This window comes from Manis pentadactyla, chromosome 1 (genome assembly GCF_030020395.1).
Source record: "Manis pentadactyla isolate mManPen7 chromosome 1, mManPen7.hap1, whole genome shotgun sequence".
NCBI classification, from domain to species: domain Eukaryota; kingdom Metazoa; phylum Chordata; class Mammalia; order Pholidota; family Manidae; genus Manis; species Manis pentadactyla.
In genome coordinates, this window is record NC_080019.1 from 127,743,775 (window position 1) to 127,756,923 (window position 13,149).

Below are 13,149 nucleotides of genomic sequence, written 5' to 3' on the forward strand. Positions count from 1 at the left end.
TTGGATATTTCACAAATACATTTCAGTTGATCAGGTTTCACATTTCATTCCAAGTGCTCAGTAAAAACCCCATGATCTACTGGGAATAGTCAAAGGAAAGAACTAGTTACCTTTGGAAGTTACCAAGGGAAGATACTCATGATGCAATTCTTTATCTAAATGACACCCATGATAAGTGTTAATAAGTTATTCTTATGTAAATTACTTTGACTAAAGAGAATTTTTATATAGAAAGTTTGCTATATATCATACTCTGTATGTAAAATGTTTGCCTAATTAGTAATGTAAGGATGGATTTAATTTAAGTAATGGTAATATTTCAAGATGTATCTTCTGTAAACATTTATTTAGGACATTACAGAATATCCGCCCCCCAGTTTATTTGGCATTAAAAATGACCCCTTTCTTAGAAGAGGGCCCCCTTCACTATTTCTATTTTGTGTCCCCTAGAAAAGTATTTTAAGCCTGAATGGGTAAAGTAAAATAAAGGTCACATTGCTTAATATTTTGAATGGAATGATTAGTTCTTGTCACTTGTGTCTTTTTCGTTACCCTGAATTTCTTAAGCTTGATGAGATTGAGAGCAGGCTTGGATGTTGGGGGGTAGCAATACCTTGGAATAATGCACCGGTTGATGAGGTGCCTGCATGTGCCAGCCCCTGCCTGCATCAGCTAACAATTTTCCCTTTTTCTGCGCTATCCCAGGTCTACCCTGAACTTCAGATCACCAATGTGGTGGAAGCCAACCAGCCAGTGACCATCCAGAACTGGTGCAAGAAGGGCCGCAAGCAGTGCAAGACCCACACCCACATCGTGATTCCCTACCGCTGCTTAGGTGAGCTGGCCAGCCTAGCTGGCATTGACTGCCTGGGTCTTTCAGTATGAAAAAGAAGGATGCTCCAATTAGATAAAATATACAGATTCTGCCATTAACATATTGCCACTCTGGATTGGATATATTTTGGACTGTAGAGCACAGGTAACCTATTGTCTGGCACTACAGGAGCAGTATTTCTGAGCTTCCTGCTTCAGAATTAATCTACCTATGTGTTTATTAAAACTGAAGATTCCTGGACTGGTCCCATAACTGCTGAATGAAAATGCCTGGTAGTGAGGCTCAGGAGCCTTCATTTTATCAGATTACACAGGTGCCTCTCAGACACACAAACACTCTAGATTTGCAGAGTTAGGGCCTTGGGTGTTTCTTTGCACAGACTTCATAAACGAGAGAGCCTAATGTGATGCTAATACATTCTACTGATTTCTTAAAAATCTCTTACCCAAAACAACTGATTACTCCTTCTATTTGGTTTCAGTAGGGGTATATCAGAGTTGGGGATTTTTTTTTTTTCTACTTACATCAAGCTGGGGAAACGGTTTGATTGCTAAGGTCTAAATGTAGGTTTCTCTCACCAACTTCAAATTTTACCTTTTATTTTAAAACTTGATTTGTTGTGTGTGGTTTGTATTTTTTCCCTCTGATAGGAAGGAGTCTTCTCCATATTCAATCTGACTTGGTTATTATTAGTCTCTTCCTAGTTGATGTTTTTGTGTAACCAGGAATTGTAGATAGAAATCAGCAGTTTTTCATCTTGATGTAGCATATAGATATTTCCACAAGTTTATTCAGCCATAGGATCGTTGGAAATATGTGGAAATCTATTTATGGGGGATGAGGACAAACACTGATATGCGTTTAGATAACTTTCTTGTAAAGACTAAATAAAAAGGATCTTTTAAAAAATGTCCCATCAGCAAACTTAGAAAGTAAGGATAAGAATTGGGGGTTCTGTGTAATACTTGAGATAATGTCACGAGAGCATGCTGACTACCGTTCATGTGTGCGCATGATGTGAGGCATTAATAGAAACATGGGGCATTCAAAGGAAGGTTTCATCTGGTGGGTTTACTCATGATGTAATTGATGAAGAGAGTGGAAAACCAGTTTCTTAAACATCTGATGATTTGAGTTTCCTTGTTCCTCCTTATTCCTTTTTCGTAAATCCTTTACAAGGCTTCTAACCGTCTTCTGACCATTGCAGATGTAAAGATTTAGTAAGATAAACATAAGTACTGTTTAAATAGTAGGTACAGAACTCCTACTTTAAAAAAAAGGTCAGCTGTCTCCAAACACTGGGTATTTAAACCTAATGGAGTTGTTGGACCAAGAGACCATTTAATTCAGTGTGAGTTAGGAGTAGATCACAACCCATTAATCAGGTGGGCCAGGTCCTGTTAATGATTTGTTTCTTTTGGTCCTCCCTCACCCATTCTATGAAATGTTTCAAATTCATTTTGTTTAGAATGTAAGCTCACTCACTGGTGACAGCTACAGGTCTTTGGATGAGCCTTACTGCTGGTGGCGCCTGATGTGACACCCCCACCTGCCCCTGTTTCAGAAGTAAACTCCCGATCATTTTGCTTAGATCTTCCTGCTTCATAATTCTATCAGAATTATTGGAATTGACTAAAAGCTGGAATCCATATGAAAATTGTAATTCACCTTATAGTGCCACTCAGCTGTGGCAAGTTTCCTTTGACCCCCACACCCCCAAATTGATTCCCCTCAGCCAGCCACTCTCCCTGCCCCTCCCTATCTTTGAGAAATTCCATTCCTTTTCGAGAGTTATTTGAAACTCCAAGGGAAAAAAGACTGTGAAAAGGAATAAAAGATGTATGAAATGTCTTCAGGTCTAAATATGAAGTTAGAAGATTTTATGATAATACTGTGATTATCAGAATATTTGTTTTTATCATGATAAGCTGTGTTATGCACCATTCAGGGAGACTTCATCCTAACTAGTCTCACTTCACAGGTACTGAAAGTCAGTGGATATCTTTCTATAGCTCACATGGGTAGTTAGTGGTAGAACCAGGACTGAAGCCCAGCAGCCTTCGTTCTCAATCCAGTGTTGTTACAGTGTTAACAAAAAATTGTAGAGCCACGTAATTTAGAAAGTCAGATCACAGGAGGAAAGGCTGTGAATTGGAGATAACAACACTTTTAAGAAACTCAAAACAGATAACGTGTGTTGGTAAAGGAGACAGCCATGGCCCTGGAACAGCATAAAGCTCCACATGGTGATGCTTCCCACTGTGTGGTAGTAGTAGGCCACATTCAGGCACATTGTGTGCTGCTTGAAGAAAGAATGACAGCTTATCATTAACATAAACACCTTCTATATTCTCTGGCTGTTTGCAAATGCATCCTTAAGACAAGTGAGATGATTTTACTAAAGTGAATTCTCAGAAAACAAAATTAAATTGTCTTAAAACGTTAAGCATATTAAAATTCAAAATAAAGCTTGAAGAGAGAAAAATGCCTGTTAATGTCTAGCATGCAGGCTTCCTGACGTTTCCACCAGAGGCAGGATTGGTGTTTCACTAGGTTTTTTCCCTCTAAACCGCATACTTGCCATGCGCATACTAGCAAGTACCTTGCATTTCTTGTCTAGATGGAGAAGTGCATTAGGTTGCTGTTGACACTTTCATCCCATGGAGTGGATAATTTCCCTTGAGAGTGAGTCGGCTGTCTCATTTCACCCTTCACTTTGGATTGTTGCCTCTGGAACCAGACTGTAAGCTCTGTGTTAACCATACGAACATTTTATTAATTATCTCATGTGGGACTCAAGCACATCATTATTATTACTCAAGAATACTTTTTTTGCAAAGCTTTCAAGCCCTTTCCATTTGAATGACTACTCTTCACGGTGTAATAGATCCACTATTGAAAGTGATGCTCTCCTGCACTTGTCTCTGTACAGTACAGACAAGGTACATGCCAAGATAAATTACTGTGGATTTATGGAGGCTAAATTGGGTTAAGAGCTTAATCCAGAGGAATTAGAAGTTAAAGAATTACTACCTTAAATGTCATCTATTTCATTTTATATGAAATATAAAATAATCATTTTAGTGTGAAAAGGATGTATTTGAATATTCTGACAGATACTGTACTTGAGTAGTTTTTTAGGTTTATACTAAACAGCAATGCTCCTAAGGTATATCATGCAGCAGAACAATATTCAAGAAGGTTACAGAAGAGTGTGCCTTATTTTAAGAAGGGGGTTGGGGCTGGGACATTTCTGGATAGAACATTATTGTTGTAGGCTGTAAGGATCTTATAAATATCCAGATTACTAATGCCTAACTAGTAAATGCCCAGCTTACTAGCACAGTGATGCAGTGTGATGACAGGTCAGTACCTCTGAATCTGTTTACTGATGTTTTGCCATTTTCATATGACATACCAGTTGAGTTGGACTGCTAGTTGTGTATATGTATGGTGGCTCTCTCCAAGAGATAATTGAATATGAAAATTAAAATAATTGAGATTGTTATGGGGTATCCACACAAGGAGTGGATACCCCATAAGTAATGTTTAAATACTAGGTACAGAACTCCTACTTCAAAAAAAAAGGTCAACTGTCTCCAAACGCTGGGTATTTAAAACTAATGAAGTTGTTGGACCAAGAGACCATTTAATTACTGCTGTCTTTCATAATGAACAGCTGAACTCAGGAAAACATAATCTTTGTGTAATTTATTTTAGATATTGCTTTTGGGTTCTTTCTGTATGTATATTTCCACATATAGAGACAGACAGGCAGACAAATAGATGCTGGCATCCAAGAAGTTTAAAAAGTCACGTTACTTAAATTTCTCATGGTCACATTGTCACCTACTGTATTATAAAGAGACAAAAATGCCTTTAGATTTAATAACATAGCAGCTGAATGCAATAGACATTATTTTGAGTTTTTAATTTCTCTCTAAATACTTGGAATTGTTTCCTGATGTAAATGATCACAAGTGATTGTAATGGAGAATCGAGAAGAAATTGACTTTCATCAAAGTTCTCTTTTTATTCTAGCAACTTCTGAGCACCTTTTTTAGGTGGTGTGTTGTTTACTATCACTTCCTGCCCCCAGCAGAGAAATTGATTTTTCCTTTTGTCTTTGGAATTGAATTCTGATCGTGTTATTTACCAGTACAAGTGACACATTTGAGATCCTGTCTTGATTTTGTTTACTGTTCTAGTCAGTAAATAACTTTACCAAGTGCTGGCAGAAAATGCAATTTGTGTATAGCAAAACTTGTGCAAGATATTTTGTTTTACATGTTTTACACCACATGAATAATTATATTCAGATTATGAATATAAAATGTAAGGGAAAAATTCAGAGTGGTACAGATAACTGTTCTTGGGGCAGGAGAGCACCTTAAACCCAACATAAAAAATGGAATTCATTGAATTAACTTGCCATGAAACCCTAGTTTTCATTACATTTTAATTAGTGAAACTACATTTTAAAAGTCAGGTAAATAATGTGTAAACTGTATTAGACATAGACTTAATACCATCACAAACTACAAGGTATTTTTTATGTGTTTCTCCCCTAGGAAAAGAAGTAAGAAGAACTAAGCTCTTTTGTATACTTAATATTTTTCATATTTAATATTGTTAGATAAGATACAGCCTAACTTTGCAATCTCTCCCAATAGTTTCCATTAAAGTATAATTGGTTATTTATTATAAAGGGAGGAGTTAATCATATCAAAAATACAAAAGTGAAATTAAGGAAAATAATTTTTCTCAAGTACTGTAATGCAGTTTTTAAAGAAAATTGGTGTTTGTACTTAATGAAAGAATTGACTAAAATACAAAGAGGAAAAAAAGTATACTTTTTTTCAGGTACACAGAAAAAGCATCATGAATGTAAGAAATGACATAAAGATGGCAGGGAATCTTAAAGCCTGAGTTAAGATGTATTTCAGTTTCACTATCAAGGGTGTTATTGCCACAGAAAACTTTCACTATTTGTTTTACTGCAGAGTGTAGGGATACATTCTGTTTATATTCTTTTATCACAGCAGTCACTGAGTGGCTTCATGAAAACTTTCCCCCTCTTCCACGTCCTCCCTTGATAAATTTCATCTCTTGTTGGTGATGTGTCCCAGGAGTCTAGGGGTTTGGGAACGGTGAAGGGGAGGGGTGGTTGCTTTTGTTTTTCCTGTCAACGGGTCTCAGGCTTTAGCTTTGACATCTGATAGTGAAGGGAAGTCCCAAGGCAATGGCAGAGCAGTAGTCTGGAGAGCAGCCAGTCCAGCCTGCAGGAGAGTGGGGCGTCCCAGGAGGAAGGGCTCCAGGAGGCGGCACTAATGCACTCATTACCTGATGCACCTATGCACCTGCCTGTGTTTAGAGTGGGTTTTGAGTTCTTTGGGGGGGAATTTGGGAATGATGCAGTACTGATAGATGTGTAACAGAGTAAATTTTATAATGGAGCAAGTAACTTTGGAAATAGAAAGACCAAAAGTTTAAAAGTAACAAAGTTATAAGTTACAAAGAAAGAAGACATCACTGCCCAGGGCTGAGCAGTGCCGGAGCAGTGATGGCGCAAATGCCGTGTACAGGGCAAAACTACTGGAAGGATGGTGGGAAGGAAGCAGGAGAGCTCAGGTGTGAAAATCCACTTTCAGAGTAGGAAGGCCTGTCATGGAAAAATCAAGAGAATAGCTATGTAAGCACAAAGTTTAAAAAATCTGGGCTATGTAGCAAAAGAGAATAGTAAATGAGATGACAGTGAATGGTTTTTCTTACCTCTTGCACACTGTAGAGAGATTGATCAAGTAGGTCTATGGCAAGAAGTTGAGTTTAAGACTTCGAGGCATTTTTTTTTTAATCTAGAGAATTTCTTTTAAGATTAGATTTTGTGGGTCAAGCTACCATTAAAGGGGTTTCCTTATTTAGCTAGCTTTGAGTTGGATAAAGCTAAACTGTAACTTAATAGAGCTTGTTGTATATTCTGTATCGACATTACATGGTGTTTGCTTTTCCTCAGGTAAAGTTTGTGACTATATGTGTGTAAAGGTACCTTTATGCCTATGTTACAGAATTTAGGGAAGAATTGCAGTAGTTTATATGTTGTAGAAGTTTGCACTTGGTGATTGTTTTTATACCCTGGAAACATGCTGATCTTCTCTACTTATTTAGTAATGTGTCTGTTCAGGGACCCAAACTCAACATGACCAAAAAACTAGATTGCTCTTCCCTGGAAGTTTTCCACTAACCACAGATCTGTTTACATTCCTAATCCTAATCATCCACTGTATGACCAGGTAGTATGATTTTTTATGTAAGTAAGATGAGGGATTGTTGTAACAATAGGAGTTAAGGAGATGGCAGTGCGAGCTGGAGCCACTGTAGAAGCCCTTGGAAAAGGGTGAGGTATGGATCCTGGGGCACATGTAGAGAAAAATGAAGAGAGATGAATTAGAGGACATGTGTGCATATGTTCCAGGAACAATAGTTTGTGTTGGTAGTATTGGTACAAAATTTTGGAAAATTAGAATAGGACTAAGATGGTTGAATATTTGGAATAGTATAGAAATCACATTTTTTTATTTGAAAGGACATGAAATTAATTAGTTTTCCATGTGTCCAGAAGGATATCTGAACATTCTGTGTAGTTTAATTTATCTTGCACACATCATTAATATACCAAAATCACCTCTATGATATACCTGCTTTCTTAGTCCTTATTACAGTGTATATTCTGTGCATCAGGATAAATCCTTTTATTATGTCAATAGATGGTACAATTGGATTAGAGAAAAAATTGCATATATCCTTGGGTAGTATTTACATAAACTGAGTAACCTGGTGATACAGCTCCTAACTGTCTTGGCGAATTTTAATAGTAAGCCCTTAAGAGGGTGATAGGTTGAGAGAAGGTCTTAAAGCTAGTGGATTTGAGGGATTAATGAGGGTTTCTTTTCATCAGGGGAATAACCCTAGAATGATATCAGGAATAAACAGTACAGAGTGCTGAAGACCAAGAATGCTTTCCTTTAGTGCCTGTAAATTTGAAAATAATTGTTTTGTCTGAAATGTAAACTCTTCTATGATTGAGACTTTTGTTTCATTCACTGAAATATCCCCAGAGCTTTGAGCATGTCATGGCACATAATAGGTACTTAATAAGTGCATATTGAATGAATGGAGGATTTAGCTTGTGTACTGAAAAAAGGAAGGGAAAAGAAAAGAAGGAATAGACTAACCACTAGGAAGGCAAAGTGCATAATGCTTCTATTTCACATGTTTAAAAAAATCTCTAGGGTACAGTAAATGCCATTTACTTATGCCAGCTGATCAACTAGGAAGGGTGGGTTTTATTTAATAATCAAGACATAATTTAGGAATCCCAGATTAAGAAGAAACAAAATTTTTTGGATCTGGACAAAATAACATTAAATGCTTATCTCTGGGAAATCAGATCTAACCTATCCTACATGTGTCCAGTTTAAAGCCAGTGTACACCAAAGACATCTGTATGTAGAGATAAAACATATCACCAGCTTTGTTTGTGATAGTTTCCTTATCCTTAGCTTTTAATTCTGATAATAAAGGATTGCTTTAACAGAAACCCATTTGTAAATATCACAGTGGTAGTGGAGTTTAGAAACTTATTTCATTCACATTCTTGCATTATACCTTAAGAGTTAAGGTAATATGTATGCTAACCATTAATTCCTATCACATGTGAATGCCTTTATGAAATGATGATGATTTGAACATGGTATTTATTAGGTGTCTGATGTAGAGATGAAAGTATTCCCCTTCTAAAGTTCAAATCTTCTTATGACATTAAAATTGGGGGATTTATTGATGAGTCATACAGATTTTCAGGAATGTTACCCAGCTCAAGTTGCTTTAAGTCTTCCTCTTTAGTGTTAAATACTTTGCCAAGAATATGGTACAACCTGGTTATTTATTTATTTCTTGCAAGTTTTGCTGTCACAGAGATCCCTTTCTTTATTGCATGGGATCTTTATAAGCTCAAAGCTGCTGGATTCCTAGGAGTATGTCATGTGACTCCTCTTGCTCTATTGAAGGCATAGAACTAATTGTCAGTCAGCGGCTTATGATACACTATATTCTTTAAGCATGTTTAATACAGTAGACTCCTGTTCTCTGTAGCCAAGAAATTATCCTGTGTTTTGCCATTTAAATAATTTGAGCTTCTTTTTCTTTTTCCACTTTTGTTCTTATTTTAAATTTTCAGTCAAAATTATCAATTGAATCTAAACTTACAGGTACCAATGCATGTATTTTCTTCAGTGGATTATTTAACCTCATTGTGTCTGATCTTTGACTTCTAAAAATCTTTGATAGGTAGACCCTTTATTTCATTTTATATGTCAGTAATTTTTAGCCCCTTCATATTTCCTTACTCATCAGGGACCCCTGGGCCCTCATGTCAGTCATTTGACCCAAATCGTTAACTTCCACTGTTGCTCTTCTTTTTCAGCTGTATTCTTGATGTGAATAAAGCCTAGAATTTTATCTTCTAAGCCTCCAACTCTCTGCATAGTTAGCTGTTATCAGGCATCCATCCCTTCAGCTCCAGTGAATAAGCTCTTATCTTAGCTGCCTTTCTCCAGATCCCTCAAACATTCTGCTGCCCTTCCCCCCCCATCTATAGCATCCAAGCCTGTTGACCTTGCCTTCTGCCCACACTGTCTTAGGCTTCTGATTTTCTCTCTGCTGACTCTCATTCTCCTTCTGGGGCATATTTTCTGCAGCCCACTCAAGAAATCCTCAGTATTGGTGTCTTCTAGGAATCTTCCTGGGCTGTTCATTTTCTCACAATACACATAGTGACTAAGAAGCCTCATCAGTGCAGTGGTTTCCGAGAGGCCTGGCTTGATGATTCCTGACTTATGATATCCAGGCCAGGCCTCCAGGTATTTCTGGTCATCAGATGCGAGGTGACTTGCAGAGCACTGGTGATTAGCCTTGTCTCTGGAGGGCGAGAGCTCGCAGAGTACTGTTCATAGTGCTGAGTGTCGACCTCCGCTTACTGGACGTTTCATCTAAGATGCATGCCTGCTTCCATGTCAATAAGTGGTAGATTTGGGCTTCTCAGACTAACCAAAGAACATCCAAGCATGAGATATGCCCATTTCATTTTCCTCTGTTTGTCTGTTTTACCATTTAGGATAAAGATCTGTTTTAGGCAAAGGAAACCATTATTCTCAGCTTTTAGTGAAGTCTCCTGGACCCTTGATTTCCTGCAGAAGAATTAATTGGATTTGAATGAGCTTAATGTGGAAACCCTGCTATTGATGCAGAAATACAGCCATTTGTGGCTATCACCAGAATGTATGGTTTTTGTTGTTTGTTTTGCTTTTTCCGCTAGTTAATGACAGCAAGTAAACAAGAATAAAATGAGTCAAGCTTAAACCTTTACCTAGGACATACTCATGTATTTATTTTTCAATTTTTTTTAAAGAAAGGATGTACATTTAAGCATGATCCTCTCAAAATTTGACTTAAATAAGCATTTTTAGATGCTTTAACTAAAATGTAGGATTTCTTGCAAAATACATACTTTTTATTAAAGATGAGATCTCAGTGTTGGAATTAGCATCTTCTACTGTGAGGAGATCTTAAATTTATACAGGAATTTGTAAGTTGCAAGAAGAGAATTAAATCATCTGGAAGGAAAACATGGAAGACTGTCCTGATGTAGGAATGTCAATGAAATAGTTGCCTAAAGAGTAAAGAAGATGAGATGGTCTTACCAAGTTTCAGAATTCCAAGAAACCACACATATTACCTATTATTTATTATTACGGTTAATGCATGTTCATTTGCACATAAGAACTGTTATCAAAGACATCTTTTGTACTTATTTGGTGTGACAGTTGGCTTTCTAAGCCATTAGCCCCGTATTCCCAAAAGGTGGTCTCCTATATGTGGTCTTGAAAAATGCGTATTTTCTAAGGACTTATGTAAATAGCCAGCCACTGGATTACCGAAATGTAAAAGGTAAGGCTTTGAGATATCCAGACAGTTTGAATGTAACTGAAAATGAAGCATCTGGAATTATCCTGTATGGCATGAGCGGAAAGGGGTTGGGCCGAGAGAAAGGAACACGCCCTCCTTGTGGGTGAACCTGAGTAAGCACTGCATTAAACCTTAAGCCTACATAATAGTGATCCCATAGCCTGTCAAATTATTAGAAAGTCTGCTTTGGCCAGAAAATGGCAAATCACTTGTACTTCTCAGAAGTTTTCTGCTAGCTAGATATTCTTAACACGAATCAAAAGTATCAAAAGTTTGTCCTCAGTATTTTTCTAAAATCACAGCATTTCTGGGTTAAAAATAACTGAGACCCTAAGTGTACTTTTCCTCTGATCTACATTTCAGTCATCTTTATAATTTTACATGAAAGACAGAAACTGTGTGATTTGGTGTAAGAGATACCCTAGAATTACCCCCCTGTATTTATAAGCCTTAGTTACACACACATTCCTCATTTATAAATGTTAAATTTCAAATGAGAGATTTGCCTTCGCCAAACATTTTTTGTGTGCCTTCTACATACATACAGCAGGGCCTTACTTTGAATCACTAGTTAAGATTTACTTTGATTTAAAAGCTGAGCTTCTGCATGCCTGGAATGCTTGTTCTTCAAAATATTTGCTCCCTGGGGAGGCCAACTGAAGATGGACTTTTCCTGTGACTTTGGACTGTTGACCTGGAAGACTTTGGGTAATGGAATGGGTGTTGGCACCTTCCCACTGCCTTCTGGTGGACAAGGGCCAGGAAAGATGGGCGGGGCTGACTGTATTCAGGCAGAAGAATTGGTCTGAAAATGTTTGAAGCCCGAATGTACCTACGCATGGTTGCCTTTGCTTTTATTGCTTAAGAGAATTTTAAACTGCTGCATCTATAAATGTGCTGCAGCTTGTAATGACACATATTTAAATGACTGCCTCTAAGCATTCGCTCTTTGTGTGGTGTGTAAAATTTGAATGACATGCATGGTCTATAGAAAAGAAGCAGACGTTTTCATTACAAAACTCATTCAAGCAGAAAAGTAGCAAAGTGAGCAGAAATTTTCATTTACATCCATGATTGAAGTTATAGTGATAGCAGAAAATTACCAGGTTCAAGAATAGCCTTGTTCTCATTCTGTTATAGGACACGGGGAATTTTGTCAGAATGGAAACAGTTTGTAATATTTGTGTTACTGAGGAAGTCTCTGATCAATAGCTTCAAATTATGTATATCCTTTAACTGACCTTAGGTTTTTCTAGGGTTTTTGAGTTATCTTTAAACAGATTCCTGTATTTCTTTTATTATCAAGTTCATTATCTGTTATAACGTAGGCTTTGTGTTTCATTGCCACAGAGATTCGCAGTAATTTCTTAACTTTAACTTGTGAACATCAGATGAAGACAGATAACTGAGTTGGGCAAGACATAGAAGCCCTCAGGAGACATGGATTAGAAAAATGGAATCAGAATTTTCCAGGGGAGTTTTCTGCTAAATAGTTGGTGCTGTCTTTTGGAAGCCTTAGTATAATAATTTCCTCTCCCAAACCCTCTTCCTTAGAAGTCCAAAAATTCAATTATTTCCATTCTCTCAGGAGTGAGAAGCCCTCACAAATTGATTTACAATAATGAAACTAAGCCTTGTTTATAAACCTGAGTGGCACTTTGTAAGTCCACAGTAGAATGGTAACAGAGGGAGGCAGAAATTCTAATTTAGCTGAAATCCACCCCTATTGAAAAAATCACATGATTTTTGAAACATGACTCCCAGGTGAAACTGGATAATTTTTAAAATATATTTTTATTGAAGAGTTTGATGAATCATGTATACTTATTACATTCTTTTATTCTATTAAATATTAGATATCTGTTAGCTAACACCTCTTACAGGTACAGTGACAGAACTCTAATCCTTTTTTCTATGTTTTAACAAAGACATGGGAATGTAGAGCAATGTTGTAATGCTAGTAGATTGTGCTCATTCCAAATACTGTATCCTGATTGTTTTCTGGTTAGCTTTTTTGTTAAATGCCATGACATCTTTTTTTCTTTTTCCTTCCATGTACTTCCTTTTGCCCTAAATAGCTTTGCATCTTTTATGATATAAATACTTTTCTTCTGAGAAGTTTTGAGTTGAGAAACCCCTGATATATAGAGTGACATTTGTCTCCTAAGGGAGCACAGCATGGCAGGTGGGCATTGGGGATCGCGCACATGGGAGAGAAGTAGGCTGGAGCAACTGAGTCTGGGCATCAAGGGCACATAGCATTGGGAGCTGGTTATGAGCTCGGCTGATGA

General features: G+C 37.2%; 1 protein-coding gene across 7 annotated transcripts in view; it reads left to right on the forward strand.

The window, feature by feature from the left end:
* Positions 1 to 13,149, forward strand: part of APP (amyloid beta precursor protein) — a 260,328-nt gene that overhangs the window by 77,908 nt on the left and 169,271 nt on the right. For all 7 annotated transcript variants that reach the window (XM_036875238.2, XM_036875241.2, XM_036875242.2 and 4 more), the window contains exon 3: positions 706 to 835. In XM_036875238.2, coding sequence (XP_036731133.1) covers positions 706 to 835 — 130 coding nt within the window. The remainder of the gene's footprint in view (positions 1 to 705; positions 836 to 13,149) is intronic.